The sequence below is a fragment of the Tachysurus fulvidraco genome, chromosome 4 (genome assembly GCF_022655615.1).
Source record: "Tachysurus fulvidraco isolate hzauxx_2018 chromosome 4, HZAU_PFXX_2.0, whole genome shotgun sequence".
NCBI lineage: Eukaryota > Metazoa > Chordata > Actinopteri > Siluriformes > Bagridae > Tachysurus > Tachysurus fulvidraco.
The window spans coordinates 18621570-18645468 of NC_062521.1; the positions used below are offsets into that span (position 1 = coordinate 18621570).

Below are 23899 nucleotides of genomic sequence, written 5' to 3' on the forward strand. Positions count from 1 at the left end.
TTAACAGATTAGCGCAGTTAAAACAGGCTAATAACAATAACAATAAATATAAAAACGTCAATAATTATGGGCTGTGATTTTCACCTTTGTAACTAAATTGACATTACCAAAATATTGTGAGAAAAATTAATCGTTTATTTATTTATATTTTTAAACCATCAATAGCATTTAATGAATTAAATATTTAAAATTATTTAACATTCTTCAGGCTCTCAGACCAGCTGAGAATTAACATGAACATGACTGAGGAAAAAAAAAAAAAACAACAACTATAATAGCACAATGTTGACCATTGCAAGTAAAATTACTATTATTGTAAAAGGTACAGAAGAGACAAATCATTTTAAATTATGGTGACCATCTATTTTTGCATACACTCCCTGCTGTATTTAACAGTCAAATATGATAATTTAAAAAATCAGTACATCAAGATGTAACAAGAAAATATTCTTCAAGCAACTACATCAAGTAGGACATAGGAACAAAAAGGTAGTACATCCCAAAGGGCTTCAAACATTCAGTTCTTTGTGGGATATTTTCCCATGATTTTGAAGCCCATCCTGTTTCTCCATTCCAAAGTACACACAAAAGTCTGAATAATCTTCACAGCTGTGTCCCTTGTAGAGGCATTAAGATTGCTCATAAAGCTTCTCTTGAAGCTCTCAATGATTCAGAGAAAGTCATTCTGCTTCCCATCATCTGAACTTTGGAGGTTTGAGAGGAACCTTTGGTACTGCAGCTGCCTGATGAACACAATCAATCAATTAAAGACTTAACCAGCTGATTCAGCAATGCAGTCAATCCTGAATAATCAGTTTAATCTTCAGACACTCACCTGAGGGGGATTCCATGTGAGGTTTCTGTTTGGTTTTCCAGGAGGCACTGGAGGGGTTTTTGGTTTATTCACCTACAATATTGAACAAAGCAGAACCTTCAGGAAACAGTTGTGTAACATACAATATAAAGCAAAATCGGTATAGGAAAGAGCAATGATAATTGTGGTAGGAATATATTTAATAACAAGCAGTTGAACATAAAGACTTACTGGCTTGGTAATCAGTGGAGGTAAAGGTTTTGATGGAGGAAGTGGTTTAGATTCGGCAGGCAATAGTTTTTCCTGGATTCAAAGGAAGATCTTAATTAACGCTTTTTTTTTCCAAATTAAAATCTATCAAAATATCTATATAATTAGAAGGATTCTACATAGCTAATGCCTTTTGAATGTGCTTCTTAAAATGTGGCATAATAATATCAACACACTGTAAATGCCTATTTTGATCCATACCTGAGCAAAACTAATGTTGTTTTGAACAACAGGCCGTGGGCCAAAAGGCTTCAAAACCTAAAACATAATCATAAAAGCAATATGAAGTTTTATTAACAGCAGTGTAATGGTGAAATAGATCAATGACCAAATGTGATATTAATATATAACCATTGTAATATATAATCAAGTGGTACTGTTGGTATGTGGTTTATGTTGCTAACAAGTAATCAGTGTCTCTTTTGCCTAAAATGTTTTTGGGAAATTTAGTTTATCAACAATATCTAGCCCCATGAACTGCTGGCAGAATAACTACAATTGTCAGATCTGTGTTTTTTGTTTGTTAATAAAAAAAATCTACAAAATTAATCACCTGTTCCCTCCTGGATTGCTCTGCTACCTTTGGAGGCTGGAGGTAAAATGTAAGCAGTCATCAGTATTCTGGTATAATTAGTATAAATGTATACATAGAATCAAAATGATAATTAATCTAACCTGTGGTGGAGCTCTGCTAGGTGAAATGGTAGAAAATAGAGGTGTGCAGGACTGCGTTACAGATGATTCTAGTAAGGTCGGCTGGCTGATACGAGGGGGTCCACATTTGGGGCTGTTCTTTGCACTGACTGGCTGAAATGCTGGATTGCACTGACCTGGGTAGCCGTTCATATAAGTAAGGGAGCTTGTATATGGGAGAGGGAAAAAAAAAACAATAAAAAAACCATACATGCATGCACACACACAAAAAAAAATTAATAAGGATTTGTTTTATGTGAGAAATATTACAGCTGATTATGCAGAAACAATTAATAATCTAATAACTTTTTCTAACCTTTTCTTTCTGAATATCATTTGTTTTTTATAACACATCAAGCCTCCAAAAACAACAGTTAGCAGCAGAATGCTTATGGCAGTAATCACACCAATGACCACATTTTGCCCTGTTAGAAAAAATCAAAGAGATTTGATATAACATCAGCCCACTACACAAACATTCATATAAACATTAGAAGTAGACCTGAATAGTTTGTGCAATAAAACAAAATAATTGTCATACCACTTGAAATATCGTAGAGCTTGGTGTCACAGTAGGGTGGAGCCCAGCCTGGATCACAGTGGCACTGCCTCTCATGGTTACACACCTATGATTAAAATATCACAGTTACACATGGTAAAAATCTCCACATCCCCTGGGAAATGCTGACTAAACATTCAAAACCATGGAATAAAATTCAGTTTAAAAGCGCAACTTCTCTTATTCTTTAGAAGACCTTTTAAATTATATCCTGATTCATTATCATGAAACCTAATGTTGAATAGTAAATATTGTATCTAAATACATACTCCGTGATTATTGCATTTTGCAGAGCAGTCAGCAGTTCCATAGACAGTTACATCCTGGCAAAGGCTGTTGTAACACACCTGTTAACAAAAAGGTATCAGACTTCAAAATTTAGAAGACACTAGTAAAGTCAGCCAAAAACTGAGTACACATTTCATTCACTTACCTTGTCTGTCCCACATTTGGTACCTGTTGGCACCATCCCTATGTCCTCTGTTCCAGGTACATCCACAGCCACATTGCACATTTTCTCACCCATAATTATATACTTTTTCTTTTGGGTTATGGGAAATTCATTTCCACCAGTGCAGTACATCTTCCCACATTTCCTGTTTCTATAGAAAAAATATTGTTATTCTGAAGTAAACACCATTATTCTAAAAGTAACACACAGTACGGGGTAGCAAAAAGGAAACTTACTGGGCACATTCATGTCCACGCCTGGGCCATTGACAGTTGTTGTCAAAGCATGCATCATCAGCAACATCAGCATCTAGAAAGTAAACAGATACTAAATTAACAACTGAATACATTATTCATTCGTGCACCTTATACAATCATTTGGTTTATTATCAAGTAACAAAATATTGACATACTTACAAATATCCAAAATCAAATATAAGGGGAAATGGAGAAAGTGTACCTGGCCCCCACAGTGTCTTGCAGTGCTCCAGGTGTGTTGGACACTCGCCATTATAGCAGTATCCTTGGTTGGAGTTACATGGAAGCCCATTCATCTTGTACTCATCTTTAGGACAGTGTGCTAGTTTCCCTGTGCAATATTCCTCCAAATCACAGTCATGAGCACTGGGTCTACACAGACTTCCTGCTTGCTTCAGCTGGAGATAGAATTAAGTATAAAGAGCTTCAATAATAATAATAATAATAATAATAATAATAATAATAATAATAATAATAATAATAATAATAATATTACTAACAACAACAACAACAACAACAACAACAATAATAATAATAATAATAATAATAATAACATGGAGACATAACATTTATTTCACTAGCACATTTTAAAGTATAAAACATGTCTCAAATGTTAACAATGGACTTCATACAGGTAAGTACATTTCCACACAATTTTCATTTCTTAATGTCATTTACACGACAGCTTAGAGGGAACTACCTAAATGAAACAGCCAAACATGCAGAGTACTATTGTCCAACTGGGTCATTATTACCTTGCACTGGTCACAGCACTCCCCATTCGCACACTCGGAGCCTTTTGTCAGTCGGCAGGTCGTGGCATTACAGCAAGGGTTATCACATTCCTAAATGGTGAGAACTTCTTTTTTTTTAAAAACTGCAATGATATAAATAGACTAAGCTAGAAAATGATTGCAAAAATGATATAATTTTACCTGCAAAGTTCCACAGTCGCATTCCTCGCCTGTTTCCACAATGGCATTTCCACATACTGGACCCCCAAACAGATCATCCTCATTTGGAGAATTTAGCAGGCACCGAACATCATAATTCTGTAAAAATGTCTCCAAATCCATTTTGCTACAACTACTGAAGCGGTCAGGAAGCACATATCTACAGGAAGATGATAAAAGGAAAATTACACCAAAGACCATGCCTAGCAATACAGGTGTCTTAATTAATAAAGTGCTTTATATATATTACCCAATGTTCTCTCCCATCACACAGTTCTGGCCAGGTTGTGTGTTTGGACAGTCACAGTTTACTGTATCATGTGACATGCCCAAGTTATGGCCCATTTCATGTGCAATAGTGGAGGCAATCCCAAGAGGATTTTTACTATGGTCCTGAAGAAAGAACAGTTTACAGTTAGTAACTTGATGCCTCTACCATACTCTCAATAAGTTCATAAAATACAAGATTGTAAACTAAAATAATTGTTTTATATTATTGTATAGCAAACCTCATTCACAGCACCAGATGATGGAGAGCACATAGACTTCACGGGAGCCAAGCCAACAGTTGATTCATAAAAATCCATCCCACTGTATTAATTATAAGGGGTTAAAGATGTAAAACCGATATAATTGTGTAAAATATGTATATTAGTATGTACACAGGATATTCAGGCTGTCCAGGTTACAATTAGTACAGCATGACAAATATTTGTATAAAATATATATTTGATCAGAATAGCAGCTGTGTTTTGGTCAGTTGAGTTGATTTTAAATCTAAACTTTTGAAAAAACAGGACTGAATACCAGCAAGAGCATCAGATAGCTACTGTAAATGTGGTGGTGGACTGTTAATACTTTTAGACTGAATATTTCTGGCAAAGTACTAAAAAGTGTTCATACTAGGCCTCAGACTGACCTTTCAAAAGTGTTTAACCTAAAAAAACAACAACACTAAAACAGAGTGCAATAACCAACACATACTCTACATTGAAAATCTTTTGAAAACTTGGTGGCCTAAATTATAGAGGACGGTCCACATAAACAAACAAGTTTATAAATAAGCATAATCATTTTAAACCTGAAAATCTGCACTTAAAGAAAAATCAATTTCTGCATGTATTCTTCATTAAATGTATATATTTTTATTCATTCTCTATAATTCTGAAGTTGAATCTATATTTTATGCTTTAAATAAACAATTTTCAAATTACTCACGTAACAAATTGTGCATTGTCATGCTTCTTTCTTGGCAGGAGGTCTGTCTGACGCCACTTTAAAAAACGGTCTAGAGTGTGATCAGGCACATTACTAACATCAATCTGATCTTTATTACTCCAGACCTCTAATCCCACCAACATAACACGGATGTTCAGAGGACGATAGAGCTGAAAATAAATGTTATTGAATAACATATTCAGTAAAACATTGCCTAATACATTTTTTGTTTTATTACAGATCCAAGCACAAGTAATGTAACACGATGAAATACCTTGTTCACATGATTAGCAACTTCAAGCATTCTTGACTCTATGTTCTTCAAGCTTCCATATTTGTTGTACTAAAATAAATAAATATGGTAAAACTCATAAAAAATGTTTTTTTAGATCACAAAGTATTAAAAAGAAAATCCTGACAAGGCTTTAAAGAAAATACATAAACAAACAAACAAAAAACAACATACCTCTCTATAATCAACCACTAGAACCATCTCAATGTATCGTCCTCCTTTTGGCACCTTGATTTTCTTAGGAAATAAATAATAATTTGAATTTAAATTAGAGAAGTCCACGATTCAAAAAAAGAGGAAGCTTTACTAAGAAACCATTAAAGGCTTTGTGTAAAATACAAAAGAAAACAGAGCATTTGTCTAGCATAATGGCTTCCATGTAGTTAGGAACACTTAATTTTCCAAACTCTTGAAAGTTTTGTGGATAGTCTTCCTATAGAGTGCAATTTCTATATGCAATAGATGCAGCAGATAAAACAAATACTACATATCAATTATAGTCTCAGTACCATGTTTCTACTTTTTTGCAGCCCAGCAAGTCTTGGCGCAACTCCGTAGTCATAGACGGTATCATTGATGTATCCATGAGTTGCTCTCTTAGTCCTCAAGTGCTCTTGTTTGTAAACTGCATGATCCCCTTTCACAGAATCCTCCAGAGGCTCAATCAGATAAACCTGATTTTCTGCTCTCAAAAACCCACTGAAAATATTAACACCAGACATGTTCAATAAAAGAAGCAGATTGAGGCAATTGGTATACTTGTTTGCTTCTTGTATGCTGCATTAACTATGCAGTGAAATTATGTTTACACAGAGTATTCATAAACCACTTAATGGTAAAGTAAAAGTGAGGTCCAGCAAAATAAACAGAAAACAATTTTGTGACCAATCGGATCTATTAAACTTCTAAAAATAATTGACATCATTCCTTTTTTAAAATTTAACATTATTCATAAGACAATAAAAATTAGTCAATCTGTTGTTTTATTGACCCTATTGTAAGAATGATAATGATTTTTTTATGAATATATATTTTCTTGTGTACATAAAAAACACAAAAGTATGGTCACTTAAATAATATATCTTTAAAACATTTATATATGTTTAATAATCACATTTAATCAACTGAAAGGCATCATATAGTTTCCTTACCGCATCCCTGAGCACATACCAACACTGACTGAGGAGTCATTTATATTTTGAATCTGTCCATGATAGTAGCAGTGGTCCTACAAAACGCAAAATAGATCAATCATATGTGTAAAATTTAATATGTACAAGACAACATAGAGACAAATTTGATTAGATTTTGAACTGTCTTACTACATTAGATGGATATGTAATCTCTTTTGCCCCATCTTCGGTGTAGTAAGTCAGAGTGTAATTCTTTGCTAACAGCTCCCTGAAATGAAAACACATTATTAAAGTGAAAAATTTAGTAAATGATTTTCTCCCTTTTGTTATTATTTATATATTTATTTTTAAAGTTTGCCACACCTATTCTTTTCCAGAGATATTGTGAAGGTTTTCCCATCAATATCCAGGGCATATTCAACTGCAGAAGGATTTTTCTATTGGCATAAAAGACATTGCAGTAATAAATAGAAAGTTAGGTAGATAGATAGATAGATAGATAGATAGATAGATAGATAGATTTTTTTATATAGCTTAAATTTAATTAATAGTCTTCTTTTAAAACAGAATGTCATTATGTTAATGTTTAAAACACTTAGATGAATTATATTTGTAAATTATTTAGTGCTTAAACTGCATGCATTTACAAAATGTGTTTAAAATGACAACTAAATGTTCGCACCTCTTGCAGAAAGGCGCTCCTCTTTACTCGCCCTGTCCGCAATCGGACCACCTCGTAGCGCGACACATGGGGGAGATGCGCATGCGCAGTTCCACAAATCTCTGTGAACCAGTTCAAATTGTCACTTATTGTTTTTAGTTTCTTATATTAGGTTAAATATATTACATATAATCACTATGCCGCCAACCCACATAAAATTAGCATCCCCGTATTAAAAGATCATGGTCATCATTGTACTCACCCCAAACTGAAACATAGGAACAGAGTAATAAAAATAATCCAGTACAGCGCATGGTTGTCCTGTTGTGCTTCTTGGCTGTTAAATGAAGAAACTCCGGACTTCTCTAACTTTTCTTGCAGGTTTGGTCACCGCCCCGCCTCTGAGTGAGAACATGCTGAGAATAAGCATGATCATGAACAGTGTGTGACCTCAGTATCCGGGAAGAGCCACTCATCACCGAGTCACAGGGTTTTTTACACCCAAAAAAGGATTTCCCATTTAAACCATACACGCCATCTACAGGACTAGGGCAACCATCTCCTTAATGAAAAGTACAATAAAATCACTTTGCTTATATGGTCTTATAAAGGTCGTTATGTACTAAGCTTCTGGTTTGCACACAGTTGTATAAAATGTCTCCATGTTGTAACATCATAATTTCCCTTCATTGGAATTAAAAGTCCCAAACCTGTTGCATGAAAGCAGACATGAGAAAGGAGACATGAGAATGGAGACATGAGAAAACTGGCATAAGAAAGGAGACAAGAGAAAGCTGGCATGAGAAAGCTGGCATGAGAAAGCAGACATGAAAAAGCAGACATGAGAAAGGAAACATGAGAAAGCTGACATGTTTGCCATGGTTGAACACTAAAAACCTTCTGGGATAAAATGAATGGAGAGAGAGAGAGAGAGAGAGAGAGAGAGAGAGAGAGAGAGAGAGAGAGAGAGAGAGAGAGAGAGAGAGAGAGGGTAATGTGGTCAGGTGTCCACTCCTTTGGCCATATGTGTACAGTATGCTATTGGAGTGTTTCCGACAGCACTTAAACAAATAGCTTCGCTGTTCTTTATGGGTGTCTAATCTTATTTGTAAAGGGCCAACAGGTTTATGTTTCAATCAAGCAGGATCCACACCTGAATACTTAGAGTCTGTGCTGCTGAAACACCGACAGTCAGGACACTGTTCGCCATGTATTTTTTCCAACAAGCCGAAATTTAGTTAGTGTGCATACACAGCCTTAGCATGCGGGCTTTGCTGCCCTCTTGTGGCTACAGTTTGTCTGTACAAATGAAATGATTTTGGCGTTAGAGAGAGTTTAGGACCTATGAGACACCGACTGCAGTGACGTGAATGACGTGTAAGGAAGTACATGTGAGAAACGCGTGTGTTGATAGTCAGAAATAAGACATACGAGCTATGCTGCAGTCTACTAATTTGATTCAGCATTTGATTGGTTGTGATGCACAGAGAATCGATATTCATTCTGTTCCAGTAGTTGAGAATTCTAGCAGCTTGAGTTTTCATGTCAGAAGAGGCGATGGACTGGAGGAAAACAACTCACCGTTTACATTTACACCACAGAGAATTCGTTTGGACAAAGATGATGAGATCTTTGTGGTAGGTTTACTTCTAATCTTTATTATATGAGTGCGTCTAGGTTAAAAGTGATAGCAGTTTAAATTCACTGTTACTCACAACCGATCCAGCTTAGAAAGGCCCCCTTGTTTTATATACACACACACACGCGCGCGCGCGCGCGCATTATAAACCAATCCCAAATGAATCATATTAAAAGTTGCCAAATCCACATTTTATCAACATTGAGAAATATGTAAATAAGTAAAAGACCGGATTTAAAGAATCTTGTTTCCAGACGTGTGCAAATACAGAATCTGTACTATTAAAATTAATATTCTGATTGCATTGGAAAAGGATTTTCAAAAGGATTAATATACTCACCTCAAGTTGTTTCTATATTAGTTGTGTTTACTGTCACCCCCTTATTAATGCAACTTCCCTAATAAATATCATGTTTGTTTTCCTTTTAATAATAGAGTTAGAATACTTTTAAATAGTAGGACAATAATCTGAACCTGAGGCTGAATAAAGGCTGAAAGTCTGGAAAATGTAAAACTTAATCTGAAAAAAGCTCTGGCACTATTTCAAGGCCAGAAACCCTGGAGATACATGATAATTTAGATCTTGGAGTGTTGCAGGGTATTGGGTTCAAGTAAGGCAACACACCTCTGTCTGTAAAGGCTTTAATGGTGATGTATGGTGCTGCAAAAACCATGTTAGTGTTAATTTTATTTAGTTATTCATTGCACAAAGTGTTGACTTTTCGTTACACTCCATCAGTTAAAGTTCCAGTATTGGGTTTATATACAAAAAGTCAGCTAACTTAAAAATAAGTAGCCTAAAATTAAGATATCTCTTAGACCAACAAACGTTATTGCTGTACTGTGATTATATGTGGGTTTGTGTATGTTTTTACACTCAAAGGGATGCCTGCTTGCAGAGGGTTTTTATATTGCAGTTGGTTTCTGTTCTGAGCTTTTCCTTCACCCCAACAGGATGGTGATGTGCACCGACACTTGTACTTGCAGGATCTTGTGACACCTTTTACTGAGGAATCTCCAGCATTAAAGTGAGTATTATTAGATATACAGACATACAGTGTGAACTTGTATTGTAATATGACAGTATGTCTGTGTCCAGCATTACTGTTATCCTGTAAAAAAGGCATAATGTGTATGTTTTTTTTTTAAATGGAGCCACACATTTATTCTTTAATGAAGCTACAGCGGTAGATAATCTGCATATTTTACCATATATAATATTTATTGAATATTTGTGTGTGATGTGGGTGGCTAATTATTTTGTGTAATTTGCCACATGATACCAATATGTTTCCATTTATTGTTTTACATGTAAATGTAAATATTTAATGGTGACCATTAGTAAAAACATTTGGTGAAATATAAAATGATAGAATAATGATAGATTAATATTCCATCATAATAAAGTATTCATTTGATCAGTGCATCACCAACAGTTGCTTTCAGGCTCTTAATAATTGGTGGAATATTTCAGTAAACATCGTGTTTTTAGAAATATTATATATGTTAGATATGTTCTCTAATGATTCTTCTGTCCTAAAGTCTCTTGAGAACAGTGCTGTGGTGTTCTATTACACACCCATTGTAAACTTTTAAAATGCCAAAGAAAAATATTTTTTATACTAGATTGAGATGGATTTATAATTATGATAAGCATTAACGTCATATATCTTTGACTTATTTTAAGCATTTCAGAATTCCAGTGTCATATTGCTGGCTGTAAGCAGCTCTTTGACACTGTTGAGGGATATGAGCACCACTACAATTCACTTCATCGTCATGTGTGCTCCAGCTGCAAGCGCTCCTTTCCATCCAACCGTCTGCTGGATATACACATATTGGAGTGGCACGACTCTCTTTTTCAGGTTATGGCAGAAAGAGAGTGTATGGTAATGTCTACAGCAGAAATGTCCATGATCATTATGAAGTAAAAACATTACATTTGTACAAAATGTAAACGTTTCATTTGCGTTTAAAGATACAAATTTGTATCCCTGTTTTGTTATGTCATTTGCCTGCACAGCCAAAACCCCAGTACTAAATTAATGCCTACAACATTTACAAATTCTTGAATGATTAAAGCAGTGCTGGAAATTTAGCTATGTGAATCATATGGCACATCTTGAACCAAGCAGCATCTTAGTGAACAGCAGCTAATGACAATTAAATTAGTAGTGAATTAAACAGCCGAGCCTCCTATAGCTAAATATCATGTGGATATGCTGCATTGAATATAAAGTGAAAATTGTCACTGCTTTAAGCATTTGTGCTGAGACTTGTAATACTCTACATCAACAAAGTACAGAATACATAAACAACATGTTACACATGTTCTGAAAGAGAGATGTCCCTTTTAGTTAAGGTATAGTGGGCTATAAGAAGACACTATAATGTGAAGCAGTGAATCTTTTACTTTTGTTTACTAAAAGTAAACATAAAAAAAAGCGTATCCCACTGGAACACTTTCATATACAAGCAGCCAGCTTTTACATTAAATGCCAACAAACAAAATCTCACTGCATGCTTATTATCAGAAAATTGCGCATAAATTTTTTTCTAATGTATGTAGTTTATGCCGCCATCTTTTGGCTGTAGTAAGTGAACTGTATTTTTGAAGAATGGAAAATCATTCTGTCTTTGTTTACGCCTTTGACTTTTGTCCGCCTGCTTTGTTTAGGAAAATATTAACTGTTTTCTTGCTTTATATTGTAGCCTAATTTTTAAAGACTTTAAATAGCATGACTGCATGCAAAATGGAAACAGTCTACTCCTACTACACAACTGGGAACAACTCGACTGTTGTTAAGATGTCGACTGTAATATTGCTTTTCAGTATCAATGTTTGGTTGAGGGATGTGGACTGAAATTCCAAACTAGCAAAGGAAGGAAAGAGCATCTGATCACAACTCACAGCTATCCATCAGACTTCAGATTTGACAAACCCAAAAAAAACAAAAGGTATTAAAACTAAAGTTTTGATTTCATTATACAGTCTTTGGAAATCGTTCGTTAGTGTCCATTTTTACTTAAAATCTTGCTAATGTTAGCCCATTGTAGTAAGTATTTTTATTCATCTTTCAGGGGAACAAACTTGGAAAAGATTACTCAGCAGGAAGAAATGTGTTTGACAGGGCCTGGTAATGTAGTTAGTCGACATGGAGAATTAGAGAATTGGGAGTTGATGGATTTTTCTCTCAGCAAAGAGTCTGAGAGCCACAAGCTTGTCCTTCCTGAGCAACAAAAAACACATTATTCATATAAGTAAGTAGTTCTAAAGTGTCTAGCAAGTGTCAGCAATTACAAAAATGTGAGTGTATCATTATTTTAAATGCTTATTTAATATCGATTTGTTTTTTGTTTTTTTCCAGGGTGCCACCAACTATTTGTTTTGGCCATGGCTCAGTCAGAGGCTTCAGAAGTGGAAGGAAAAAGAAATAGACGAAAGCTTGCCTTTGTTAAATACTATATCGTTTATATGATCTTATGCTTGCCTGCATCCAGTCATATTAGACAATTATTTTTTCAATAAAAATAAAGCAAAAGCAAAGTCTGCATCCTTTCTGGCAAAATGTAATGTATTGATTATTTATTATTTTTTGGTTAAATTGTTGTAGGTCCTGAATTGAAGGACTGGAATGAATTGAACACACTGGAGTGAATATTTACCATCTTTAGTAAGCATTTGGTTTTTTAAAATGATTTCAGTTGCGCTGGGTTATGTGCAACTTTGAGTGTAATTAATTCGATCCAAATTGAAAGAAGGCACATTTTATTTCTTTTATTTATAAAATGAATCTCAGTGAAGAGCAAATGAGCAAATGTAAACACTGAGAACAAATAATTTAGAATTTTCATAACGGTTAAATTAATGTGGATTAAAGAATAACACATAACCAGATCGAAGTCAGACTTAATAATGTAAGTGACTGTTTTTCTTATTAATTCTAACAGTTTGTTGATTTTAAAAAAATAAACAGTTGCTCATAAGAAAGGTCATTTTAAAGGATGCGACTGTGCGCCTTGTCTCCACAATTTTCCCGTATTTCATTATTTTTGTAAAAAAAAAAAAAAAAAAGACCACCTGAATCTTTACGGATCGGATTAAATTTGATCCTAAACACCAAAAGGATTTTACACGTATATGCGTGTGAATGTACAAGTGAATGATACTTAACATCAATTCTTATATAATATATTTTCTAATAATATCATAGAAAAAGCTCCAGTACAATAAGGCACACTCAACTTGTTGAAAATGTATTTTTGTTTAATACAAAAGATTACTTTTTCTATTTTTCTGTACAAATATATACAATTATTTACAGGAGGTAAATGTAAACACAGTATATAAATATCAATTCTATTCGTAATTTCAAATGTAGTTGAAAATATCTGTATGCTAATATATACGCTTATTTACAGTTATAAAAATGGTCTAGAGATTAATTTTACAATCTAACAAACTATAGAATAGTACATGTAGAACCAGGGTGTTGTGGCTAAACGAAGACAACAATGAAAGTCATCATTGAGGGCGAATCTAAACCCCTGAAACTTTATAACCTTCACTTTTAAACTGCGACTGTGAAAAGAGACAATGGAGCGCGAACGCATCTACAAAAACACTGAAAAACAGTACGCAAAAAAAAATGACAAGTACCTCTGTATTTTTATTTTGTAAATGGATCTTTGTGATATATTAATATAAAAATAATTTCAAGTTAGATGTAGGCCTGCTTGAGGGGTACTAAAATAGTCTGACACAGATGTTCCTGGCCTTCATGACATCATTTAAAAAATATTTTATATATTGTTTCAAATTAAAATGTTGTATAACAGGCTTCATTTACAGCACTTGGTTTCTTCAAAGACGACTTTAATTAAAACGAGATTGCTGCCGATTTAAAAACATCGTGGTTTGATGGTTTTTGGGCGGGGGGCTAAATAGTAAGGCCTATAAGTCCCATGTTATTTATTCGGAGGGCACCACTGAAAGCTTAATATATATATATATTTATTTATTTATTTTATATTTCTTAATTGTCGCTCTCGGACTTAAATGTGTGTATGCTCGCGCCAGTTTCTTTTACTTCAAAGTTCATAGCTGGACATTTTACTTGTCCGTTTATGACTGGCATAAACAGCAGTCCTGCCGTTAATTACACTGAAATCATTTAAGACAAATAATACATCCCATAGGTAACAGGTCCTCCAAAAAGTCCCGGCACGGGCAGTGAAGGCCGCGGGAAAGAACCCGAGGCTGCATAGAGACCCGGAGAACCCACGTGCGCTCCCAGCGGGAAGGGAAAGGCGAACGCCGGTAATAGAGGTTTTGAGGCGAGTTTCAGTTTCTCTAACTCTGCTTCTTGAAGTCTCTTTGCTTTCGCTCTCCTGTTTTGGAACCATATCTTCACTTGTGTCTCTGTTAGATTGAGTGAATTGGAAAACTCCGCTCTTTCTGCAATGGAGAGGTATTGCTTCTGCCGAAACTTTCTCTCTAAAGCTAGCAGCTGTGAGGTGGTGAACGGCGTCCTCGGTTTTCTGTTGTTCTTGTGTTTACGGAGAGTGCACGGAGACGGACTGGTGTGTCCTGTAAAAGAAACCCAAAGAAGTATGAGAATAACAGAAAGAAAGGGACGTAGACAAACTAAGCACTTACACGGATATGGGTTGTTTAACCTTTTATTATTTCGGCACATTAGTTTCTCCCACAAGAAAACGTGTTCCAAAGCACCAATATGTTTCCCGCATGACAACCCTTCATAGGCTACACGAACAAATATGGCATATGTGTTTCAAGAGCATTAATATGGCCCGGAACACACGTTTAAACTTTGTTATGGATTGTCACTTACTCGGCGGGGAGGCGTATGATGGAGTCTGATACCATCCGCCCTGTCCCTTCTCATTCCGCTCCTCAGACTCTCCTCTTTTCCCCACAGCCAAGTTTGAGACGCTTTCCAGCGGCAGTTTCCTGTCTGTGTAAAGAGCCATTGGTGAGAGTTGTGATCGCTCCTCAGAAGGGGATATATGCCCGGAGTCGGATGCGGAAAATGAAGTCCTAGTAGTAACTCGGTCCGATATTAGAGACTCCACGCTAAAGGGAAGACTGAACGCCTTATTTTTACATCCTTTGGCTCTCTCTGTGCCCTCAGCGTCTTCTGCGTCTGTGTTTGCGCGCTTATGTGTTTCAGCTTCCTGAGAAAGCGGTCCTTGAACAGAGCTCATCGTGGAGGGTAAAGGGGCCATACAACTTCCAAATGCCAGGCCCTCTCAGTTTAACTCGTCCTCGCTTCTTTTTCTCTCTGTCATTCGTCGTGTCTCTGCGACAGTTCCTTCTTTCTTGTATAGCTCAAAACTCTCCCAGCTATAAAACTCCCAAAAGTACGCTTTCTTCTTTGCCGCCCTCCAATCGCCACTTGATTTTACCCACATGACTCCCCATGTCTGCGTTTTGATTGGCCAGCAAACTTTCTTAGGGACGGACGTCAAAGTGATTTTGAAAGAAATGTGCATGGTCAATCATACTTGTCTTGCCGCGGTGGTTTATTGATGGCTCCAGGGCTCCAGTGTTTGAGCTATTTGAGAACTTTTGTTGCAATTAACCGGAGGGCCAGAAAGAGAGAGAGAGAGAGAGAGAGAGAGAGAGAGAGAGAGAGAGAGAGAGAGAGAGAGCGCTTGACTCCGCACTCATTAGCTTAACCCTTATCGAGACCAGGCAGCAAGACAACTAGTCACCTCCTTGGGGAGTTCTTCCTTCTTCTTCTTCTTTTTTTTAAAGAAATATATCTGAATCTGTTTACAACTTTAACACATTGGAAAATTTTTGCCTCATTTCAGCCTCAGACTACATAAAAATTAGGCCACATAATTAGGCTTATTTGTAAACATTTTTTTTTTGTCTAGCAGAATGTCTGTTAGCAAAAATAGATTAAAATTGAGGACATAGAGAATTAACATTTTTAGTAGTAAAGACAAAATAAAGTGCACCAATTAGAACACGTTTAGCTTGATCTTCGGGGACAATTGATAAATGATGGGAGTGAATGAATGACGATTGTGTCACGCCACATTACAGCAGTTTAAAGCTTGTCTTGGCCCTTTAAGGTTGCAAAAAAAAAGCTTCTATTGAAACGCAACTGGCAAGCCTTCACCGTAAGTCAAAGCATTTCATAAGGCAGACAAGTCGTGCTTTGGAAGGCGCCAGTCTCGGCGAGATCAAAAAGGAAGCTACCTCGGGGAGAGTAAGGCAGCGGGTAGCTCCACTTAACCAATTCTCTCCTGCAGCACTTTAATGGCAGGGAAATAAGTGCAGAGCGAGCGGTTCCCACACCCTGACACACTAATGCTACACACTCCAACCTCACCAATCTCATCATGAATGTTCGATGAAAACACATAACCTGTGATATGTTTAGATTCGTTTTTAACAGAATAAACTAAAAGTGGGCTTTGCCTTTTTATGTTCTCTCTTGACAGTTGTAAACAAGCCATTAACTTCAGGAAAGTTAAATATTTAACAATCCATTTAATTACATTGGTTACAATGTGCTGCTTTTAAATATTTTATATGAGAATAATATTTTTAAAATCTATTTAAATACAAATAATATTTTTAATTGCATGGTTTTGTTCGGATTGTCGGTAAAGTGAGAATGTGTTAACGTTTACCTGCACGGCTTTACAATGCATTTAAAAATTCACTTAAATTCAAAGGAATTTAATGTTTGTATATTTGATTTATGCCAATTAACTAATAATCATTTAATAATCAGTTAATATTTAGCTTTGTGGGACATAGCTTTAAATTTTTTAGGAACCACTTTTTTTCCATACAGTGACTGTGATGTCTGTGTTGGTCTCTTTCCAGCAAAATTGAAATTTTAAAATGAACAAAAACGAAACTTTGTGGTAAAAAAAATAGGCTTAATTTCACGATTAACAATTTTCTAAATTAATACATAATAAAGCACTGAAAAGCATATTTATCTCCTTTAAATGTTAAAATAGCCTGTGAGCCTTCAGTGTGCATTTGCTGTGTAAAAGGTGGTGTGTCAGTCGGTGCATGTATCCTCCTCTAATGAGAGCACTTGTGAATGTTCTTCAAAAACCAGTGCACATATTGAAGTGTTTACTTCCCTGAAGGAAGTGGTCTTCTGATTTATTACAAAGCAGAATACTGTAAACAGTGGGCTGCTCTTTAACTCAAAATGACAGAAAATGACAGGAGGCTTACTTATTAAAAAGGCCAAGTGAATTTGTTTCTGGCAAGGGCATTTGGGAGTTTAATTGTGTACCTCTGTGCCTTATTACTCTGTTAAATGTTTTGGGATATAATATGCCAACACAAGTATCAAAAGTACTCAGATTTGTGCCTCAGTAAACAATAACTTTATGTATGCTGAGCTCTTTCCAATTATGGTTCTTTTTTGTTGCACCTCCCAGTATATTCTTTTAATGAAATTTCATTTAGCTAGTTCATGAATTGAACACAATTTATATCTGAAGTATATGTAAAAGAAAATTAAATCTCACATTCTTATTTATTAGTATTTTGTTTTTTAATTGGTGCCTCTAATTATTCTACTCCTTATTGTGCTGTTATGTGTTTAGCATTATAAATTAGCACTTTTATTATGCTTCATCAGATATATTAAACAGTAAAATGTCCCAAAAAATTGTCATCTGCACAACATTACAAGCATTAAATGAAAGTCCCTGCAGTGTAATCACTTACTTGTGATGTTCAGTAAAGAACTACAAGAGGTCAGACCTCAGTAGTTAAAAATCAACATTATGCATGTATCTAACAATATTACTGTTACTCTGTGCTTCTTTACAGCTATTACAGCCCACTGCTCTGGGTGTGTGTTCACGGTGTGTGTGTGTTCACTGCTGTGTGTGTGCACTTTGGATGGCTTAAATGCAGAGAACAAATTCTGAGTATGGGTCACCATACTTAGCCGTATGTCACGTCACTTTCACTTTTTAAGTAATTTCCTTTGCAGTCATCTAAGTTTATGTCACCTCTTGGGAATTTAATTTAATGTCATTTTTTAAACAGTCCCCCACTATCCCTCACAGCTACTTTTATTAAATAGTTAATTTTTCCTGTTGCTTTTCTTGGGCTTAGTATAATTGCTTGAAACATCAACACAAAGTGTTTTTCTTTGGGAATCCCTCATGATTTCACTATTGCTTTGCCAGTGGAGCATTTGCTTTGGTGCAGTGCAGATCTGTTTATGTTAGATCTTTGTGTGTGAGTTCAAAGTTTTGCAAAAATCTGATTTTGCATGGAATGTTTGTCTGTATCCAAGGGGGGTTACATAGATTTCTCATGCATCCTCCACCCTTTTCTTTTTATTTCTCAAAAAATAATTTTTTTTAAAAAATAGCAAAACAAATATTTTAAGGATGTTACCGAGTCCCAAAAACTGAATCGTAAATGGTGCACATATCCATCAAAACTGCAGAGAGAAAGTCAGAAATGATTTTACTTGTTTCTAAAAAGATTTTGGAATGCTGCAGACTTTAACAAATATATACAATATTAACTTTTGATGACTTAAATTTCAGCAAAGTTTGTATTGTACTAGTTCAAGGCTGAATGTCATCAGCAGGGTGATATTATCCTCCTGGCATGAATGGCTGTAATTAGATAATGGCAATCAGTACCCCACACAAGTTTTCACATGCACGTCCATCACATACCGAATATGGAGAAACCACTCCCAATACCTGCAGCAGTTTCTTGTCATTACTATTTCATCATTGGTATTTTATTTTTTGTGTAGGCACAAAGACTGTAACAGATCATGAGAAATAAATGTCATAATGATCATAACCAACTCTTTCTTTTAAATGTTTATTTTAAGAAATAACCTACTGTAATTAAATATGTGCTCAGTGTGCTCAAATGCAATAACTTTCATGGAAAATGTGCAAATCATAAATCACATAATTATTATTATTAGCATGCAAACCAAAATATTCAAACTAACTGTTCTGTTGCAACTAAAAGTTCAAGTTCATTAAGACATGGAGCTTAAATTTTTTCCTTCAATAATAATAATAATAATAATAATAATAATAATAATAATAATAATAATAATAATAATAATAATAATAAGTATTATTATTATCATCATCATCATCATCATGATGTTTCAAATTTATATCCTGGCATGTCAGCATAAATTCTTTTCAATTATTATTGTCTACTTCTATGTGTTTTGAAATGAGCATTATGTTGTGTCACACTGAGGTCTAGTGCTCTGTCTCCTGTGTACTGAATGCATTTCAAATGATTTTCAGCTGCATTCCATTGTAAAATATATGTATATTTAAAACTGCAGACTTCATTTAAAATATATGTGGTCATGTATTTCCTGTTACACTGCAAGTCTCCATATGATTCTATTTCAATGTAAGACTAAAGTGTGTCAGTAATAGGGTTGTTCTGTTAATTCAAATACCATACCTCTTTACACAAGTACCTTTATTTAAAAACTTGCCCTTGAAGTGTAATCTCACTGTTTTGCTTCAGGCTCCCTTTAGTGGTGCCTTGTTTCAAATATTTCCTCCTCTGACTCCGGCAAACATTTCTGTCACAGCGTGGAGGCAAGTAAACCATGTCAGAAGTCATTACAGAGCTTGAAAGCAGATCTGTCCCTCAAGGTCACCCTCAACTGGGATGGCCATTTTCACAGAGTGGATGAGGGGCAGCTCATATAGTGCACTAACCCCACAGTTTATAAATGGATAAAATCTGAAAAAACATTTGGAAGAATCCTCCATATTCAATAAACAATTTGTATATTATTTATTTGTTTGTTCTGCTATGAATATTTGCATTTTTATTTCCTAAATTTAAAAGAAATAAAGTGAACTTTTTATTTCCTTAGTTTCAAGTTTTTTCAGTAGCTTCTTTTTATTGACGTAAGGATCCTGAATCATACAGAAGGGCGCATTAACAAAGGCAGTAAAATATAAATGTTATGTGACATGTGATGTATTTTACCAGCATGAAAGATCTCCTAAAACATGCTTTGAATCTAGCTGAAAATGATCACATGTGTGTATTGTTCCAGGACTGGAAGTGTTCATAATTCTAAGTAATCTTCTTAACCAGTCACAGAGATTCTCTTTGAATATGTTTTTCCTTATGTAATGTTCATCTTCAGTATTATTATTTTGTATTTAAACTGACTCAACTGAATGGAAATCTTTCTAATATAACTAAAGTGTTAGTCATTATACCTTTTAATATTTGAATTTTAGTATAAAAGTAATTAAAGCAGTGTAATTAATAATATGCACAGCACACCTCTGCAGTGTTACTGATTCAAATTTTCTAACTATTTTAGAATAGCAGTTGCTGTGTAGGGTAAAATGTTAAATTGAATTGTTAATTCAGTAGCTGTATTTTTTCAAAACATAATTAAATGACCATCTTTAGATCCACCCTATTCAAACATGAACACACTGTACTTTTGAGAGAGGTCAGGCATCATAAATACTTAACTATCTCGAAAGGGAAACTGCTTTAGCAAGTCAGCTTTGGGTTTACGTTCATGCGCATAAGGTTTCCTTAGGATTTTTTTTTACTGAGCCCTGAGGGGGCACTTAAAGTAGAGGCCTCGGGTGACACGGATAAGTAGAAAGTATGTTGACCTTTTATTTGACTTAACAAGAGCTTGACCTGACCTAATCATTTTGGGCTAACGTGGCCCAACATGGCCCCAGTACTAGAGTCCCTTGACTTTCGTTCCAAAAAAAAGACATTGCCTGCTTTAGCTCAATTGCCATGCTCTTGTTTTAGAACAATTATAAGTGTAAGCTACCCATGAACTGCTGAGCTGCCCTGCTGGGAAATCTAACCTACCACAATGCTTTTTTCCACTTTTCATTTTATTAAACAATTTTTAGTAGATGCTGCATCAGTTTACATGATTAATACATTTAATTGTGAAAGTCATATAAATATTCATAGAAGATAACTATATAAAGGCTTAATGTTCATTATCTTTCCAAAACTTCTGTGTTCAAACATAGAAATATGCATATTTAAAAATCTGCATTTTACAGATGGTAGAAAAGGTATACCACAGAGTTAATACGAATAACCGAGGTCATTTCTTGGGCTCTGATTGCAGACTTGAACCAGGATTTTTGAGCAAAGTACAGATACAATGAGACTGGTCATGTGGTCTTCTCTGTAGGGACAAGAACTAATTGTGGCATCTTTGTGGTTTTAGTGAGCGACCAAAAACCCTGACCACACATTCAAATACTCTCTTCCATCCCAGCTTCTCTCCAGTGGCCAGACATACAATGGGTTAGTTTTCACAAAAGCTTCTGACATAGAGTCAGTATTCCCCTTCACATGTGTCCAAGTTTGACTGAGGCCAAAATGAAGAGCACAGAAATGTTTTCTGGGCAAATTCACCACAGCCAAGCTAACTGTTTTACCAAAGCACCTCTTCTGTGCAGTCTCATTGAGCAATCTCTCTGGCTAATTCATGGACAAACTAAAGCTAGAATTACTCACTCACTCTCTCACTCATTTTCTACCGCTTATCCGGAGCTGGAATTAGCATCATTAAATTGAATTTCCTTTATTGTGTTATTACTCTATGAACACATATAATGTCTTAGATTTATAGCAATTATCTAATTTGATTATACTTAAAACCCATCCCTGCATAGTACTGTAATAGTAGATTCTCTGTAGTAAAAGGAAAGCATTCATCATTCAGCTGTATTGTTTTATGATTAAATTGGCATAATGCACAAAGAAGAATGTCAGATACTTAATCCACTTTCGCAACTGATTTTGAAGCATTGATACTCCAGGATCATGCTTTGTCAGCATTATATTATGCAAGCTCAAGCTCAACTAATTTTTATTTTTATTTATTTAAATTTTATTAGCCCCATTGGAGCTAATTTTTGGCTGTAAGGTTTGTGAGGCTGGGCAACCCGAGCACAAGCGGAGCTGCTTGACAGGTACTCACGTGATTTAAAGGTTTCCCTGCGATTACAAGTGAGACAGGAGCTGAACAAATAAGTCAGCCTGATTGTCCTGAGATTACAATTTCCAAGTCCTCCCATGAAACACAGAACAAAGAAGAGGGAGGAGAGTGAAGAGGCCCTCTGAATAAACAAGCCTTAAATTCTTACTGAAACTTGGGCAATCTGAGTTTATGAACACTTTAAATTGGAGTACTCTTATCTTGGCCTTATGTGTTGACAAATTTCTCTCTAAGTGTTGACAAAAATGTCTTAAATAATAGAGAGTAATATGTTTATTTTACACTTTACAGAGGATTGTGTTTTCACGATGCTTCTTTTGAAATGCAGACTGTGGGATGGAGGGCTGGAATGGGAGGGGGCAGTCGGAGGATGAAAGCTTTGTTGTGCTTGGGTTTAATGAGCTGGAAAATACAATTGCACTTTTCTGACTGTGAAAATTGCTTTGAGGGCATCATAAATTAGCTGCTGGGAGATGGTTGAATTGACGAGGCTTTGTGTGATCCCTGCGCATTGCTCTCAGTGTGTCAAGCGGCGCCTTCTGAGAGACACGGCCAAAAAGGCGCAGTGGAATTCAAGCTCTCAGTGTTCGGACAGTCAAGTGCTTTTCATCCTTTTTAGGCCCTCTGCTGTTTGTGAAGGCTTTCAGGCAGGGAATCTGTATTCTGTAACACATAGCTATGCTGTTGCTGTTGTACTAAGGTGCAACAAATGATATTCAGATTGGTTTACAATTTATCTGCAAGTTTATGTTGTTTTTGGAGATTCATTGGATTTTTTGGGATACGGAAATTTCACTTGCACTTGCATTTTAGCTTCAATTTTCACATAATTATCAAAGTCATATCTTTCAAATCAGTGGGAAAAATGTGACAAATTGTGGTAAAACTTTCTCACTCATGACTCATACTCCACACTTCCATTTTGTGGGCTTCTGTTAGCCTGGCCACAGTTCAGGCTTTTGCTGCCTGCAGGCCTGCATATCTCTGCATTCTAATGCGTGGGCCCTGCTGAGTTTTTAACTTTTGCTCTATGTAATTGATGGCTTCCACACTCCGGCTGAGTTCCTTAGCCTTTTCCCTGGCGATTGTTGGTATATTTCTGCGGTTAGGGCTCTTTAGGTCTGCTTTTGTCCTTGTGATAGAAGTGTGAGTGGGGGCTGAGGAGAAGGGACTGGGAGAAAGCGAAAAAAATGGCCCTGATATTTAGTCAACTCCGAAGGGCACTTTTTATTCTGGCTTTGCAAGCTTGGCACATGCCTTCTGTTACTAAGTGGCTTTGTATTGAAAGACTCTGCAGCCTCCATTCTTTGGCCCACTAGGTGCCCAGACTTACAGCTCTGGCAGCTGCTGGGCTCTCCAAAAGAGGCTATAGACTACACTCTGCAGGTGAGCTCTCCTGCCAAAGCAATTTCCAATCAAAGGCTCTTTTCAGTACACTCAATGGGAATCTGACTTCGTATGTGCCACTGCCCGAGAGAAGCATTCACAATGAGAGCCTTCTCTAAACAGCATTGCTCATATGGATTGCAGCCATTCCAGCTATTCATATTTTTCTATCCATGATCAAACCAATGATTGCAGTAAGTTCCTTTTTTTTTGGATGGTGCATAGGCAGCTTTTTTCCCCTCATAGTAATTATCATGCAAGTTGTTATGCATTACTCATAAGGTGTGGCTCTGCCCTCCTCTCTCTTTCTCAAAGGCCTCTTCTGTTTTGCTCAAGAAACTGCTGGCAAGCTGATACATCTATTCATTTGGCTACTTGAGTGTAATTGCCCTGTGCTTTGAAGCCTGTGAGAAGCAAGTGATTTTGCCCCTGCCCTCAAGCAATGCTGGTGACATCTCCAGCGACCTCTCCGAGCCCCTGCCATTGGCAGAACACCTCCGCCGGGGCAGCCACCATACAGAGCAGGGATAATGCAGCCC

The 23899-nt window shown here is 35.9% G+C and overlaps 3 protein-coding genes across 3 annotated transcripts; 1 reads left to right on the forward strand and 2 right to left on the reverse strand.

Annotated features, from left to right (window-relative positions):
• Nucleotides 1-114: 114 nt before the first annotated feature.
• adam8a (ADAM metallopeptidase domain 8a) lies at nt 115-7725 on the reverse strand. The gene is made up of 25 exons (XM_027174961.2): nt 7564-7725; nt 7323-7423; nt 7004-7077; nt 6830-6908; nt 6659-6735; nt 6017-6206; nt 5682-5744; nt 5490-5558; nt 5216-5385; nt 4507-4588; nt 4248-4390; nt 3980-4157; nt 3800-3889; nt 3247-3442; nt 3024-3096; nt 2770-2938; nt 2606-2683; nt 2319-2403; nt 2094-2202; nt 1760-1943; nt 1638-1673; nt 1286-1342; nt 1046-1117; nt 836-907; nt 115-743 (listed from the first exon to the last, which is right to left on the reverse strand). The coding sequence occupies exons 1-25, from the start codon at nt 7613-7615 to the stop codon at nt 696-698; spliced, it is 2547 nt and encodes an 848-aa protein (XP_027030762.2). The 5' UTR covers nt 7616-7725; the 3' UTR covers nt 115-695.
• Nucleotides 7726-8663: 938 nt separating this feature from the next.
• On the forward strand, nt 8664-12482 carry znf511 (zinc finger protein 511). Its single transcript, XM_027174962.2, has 6 exons — nt 8664-8938; nt 9895-9968; nt 10628-10829; nt 11774-11898; nt 12022-12201; nt 12309-12482. The coding sequence occupies exons 1-6, from the start codon at nt 8738-8740 to the stop codon at nt 12376-12378; spliced, it is 852 nt and encodes a 283-aa protein (XP_027030763.2). The 5' UTR covers nt 8664-8737; the 3' UTR covers nt 12379-12482.
• Nucleotides 12483-13234: 752 nt separating this feature from the next.
• On the reverse strand, nt 13235-15514 carry msx3 (muscle segment homeobox 3). The gene is made up of 2 exons (XM_027174868.2): nt 14796-15514; nt 13235-14530 (listed from the first exon to the last, which is right to left on the reverse strand). Exons 1-2 carry the CDS (start codon nt 15187-15189, stop codon nt 14115-14117), a joined length of 810 nt encoding a protein of 269 aa, XP_027030669.1. The 5' UTR covers nt 15190-15514; the 3' UTR covers nt 13235-14114.
• Between the last annotated feature and the right edge of the window lie 8385 nt (nt 15515-23899).

Coding starts and splice junctions, on each gene's coding strand:
- znf511 (XM_027174962.2), top strand. CDS start 8,738: ATGCTGCAGTCTACTAATTTGATTCAGCATTTGATTGGTTGTGATGCA. Junction 9,969..10,627: donor GAGGAATCTCCAGCATTAAA/GTGAGTATTATT, acceptor ACTTATTTTAAG/CATTTCAGAATTCCAGTGTC. Junction 10,830..11,773: donor TGGCAGAAAGAGAGTGTATG/GTAATGTCTACA, acceptor ATTGCTTTTCAG/TATCAATGTTTGGTTGAGGG.
- adam8a (XM_027174961.2), bottom strand. CDS start 7,615: ATGCGCTGTACTGGATTATTTTTATTACTCTGTTCCTATGTTTCAGTT. Junction 6,207..6,658: donor GGTATGTGCTCAGGGATGCG/GTAAGGAAACTA, acceptor TAATATTTTCAG/TGGGTTTTTGAGAGCAGAAA. Junction 2,684..2,769: donor CCAAATGTGGGACAGACAAG/GTAAGTGAATGA, acceptor TTTTGTTAACAG/GTGTGTTACAACAGCCTTTG.
- msx3 (XM_027174868.2), bottom strand. CDS start 15,189: ATGGCCCCTTTACCCTCCACGATGAGCTCTGTTCAAGGACCGCTTTCT. Junction 14,531..14,795: donor ATCATACGCCTCCCCGCCGA/GTAAGTGACAAT, acceptor TTTCTTTTACAG/GACACACCAGTCCGTCTCCG.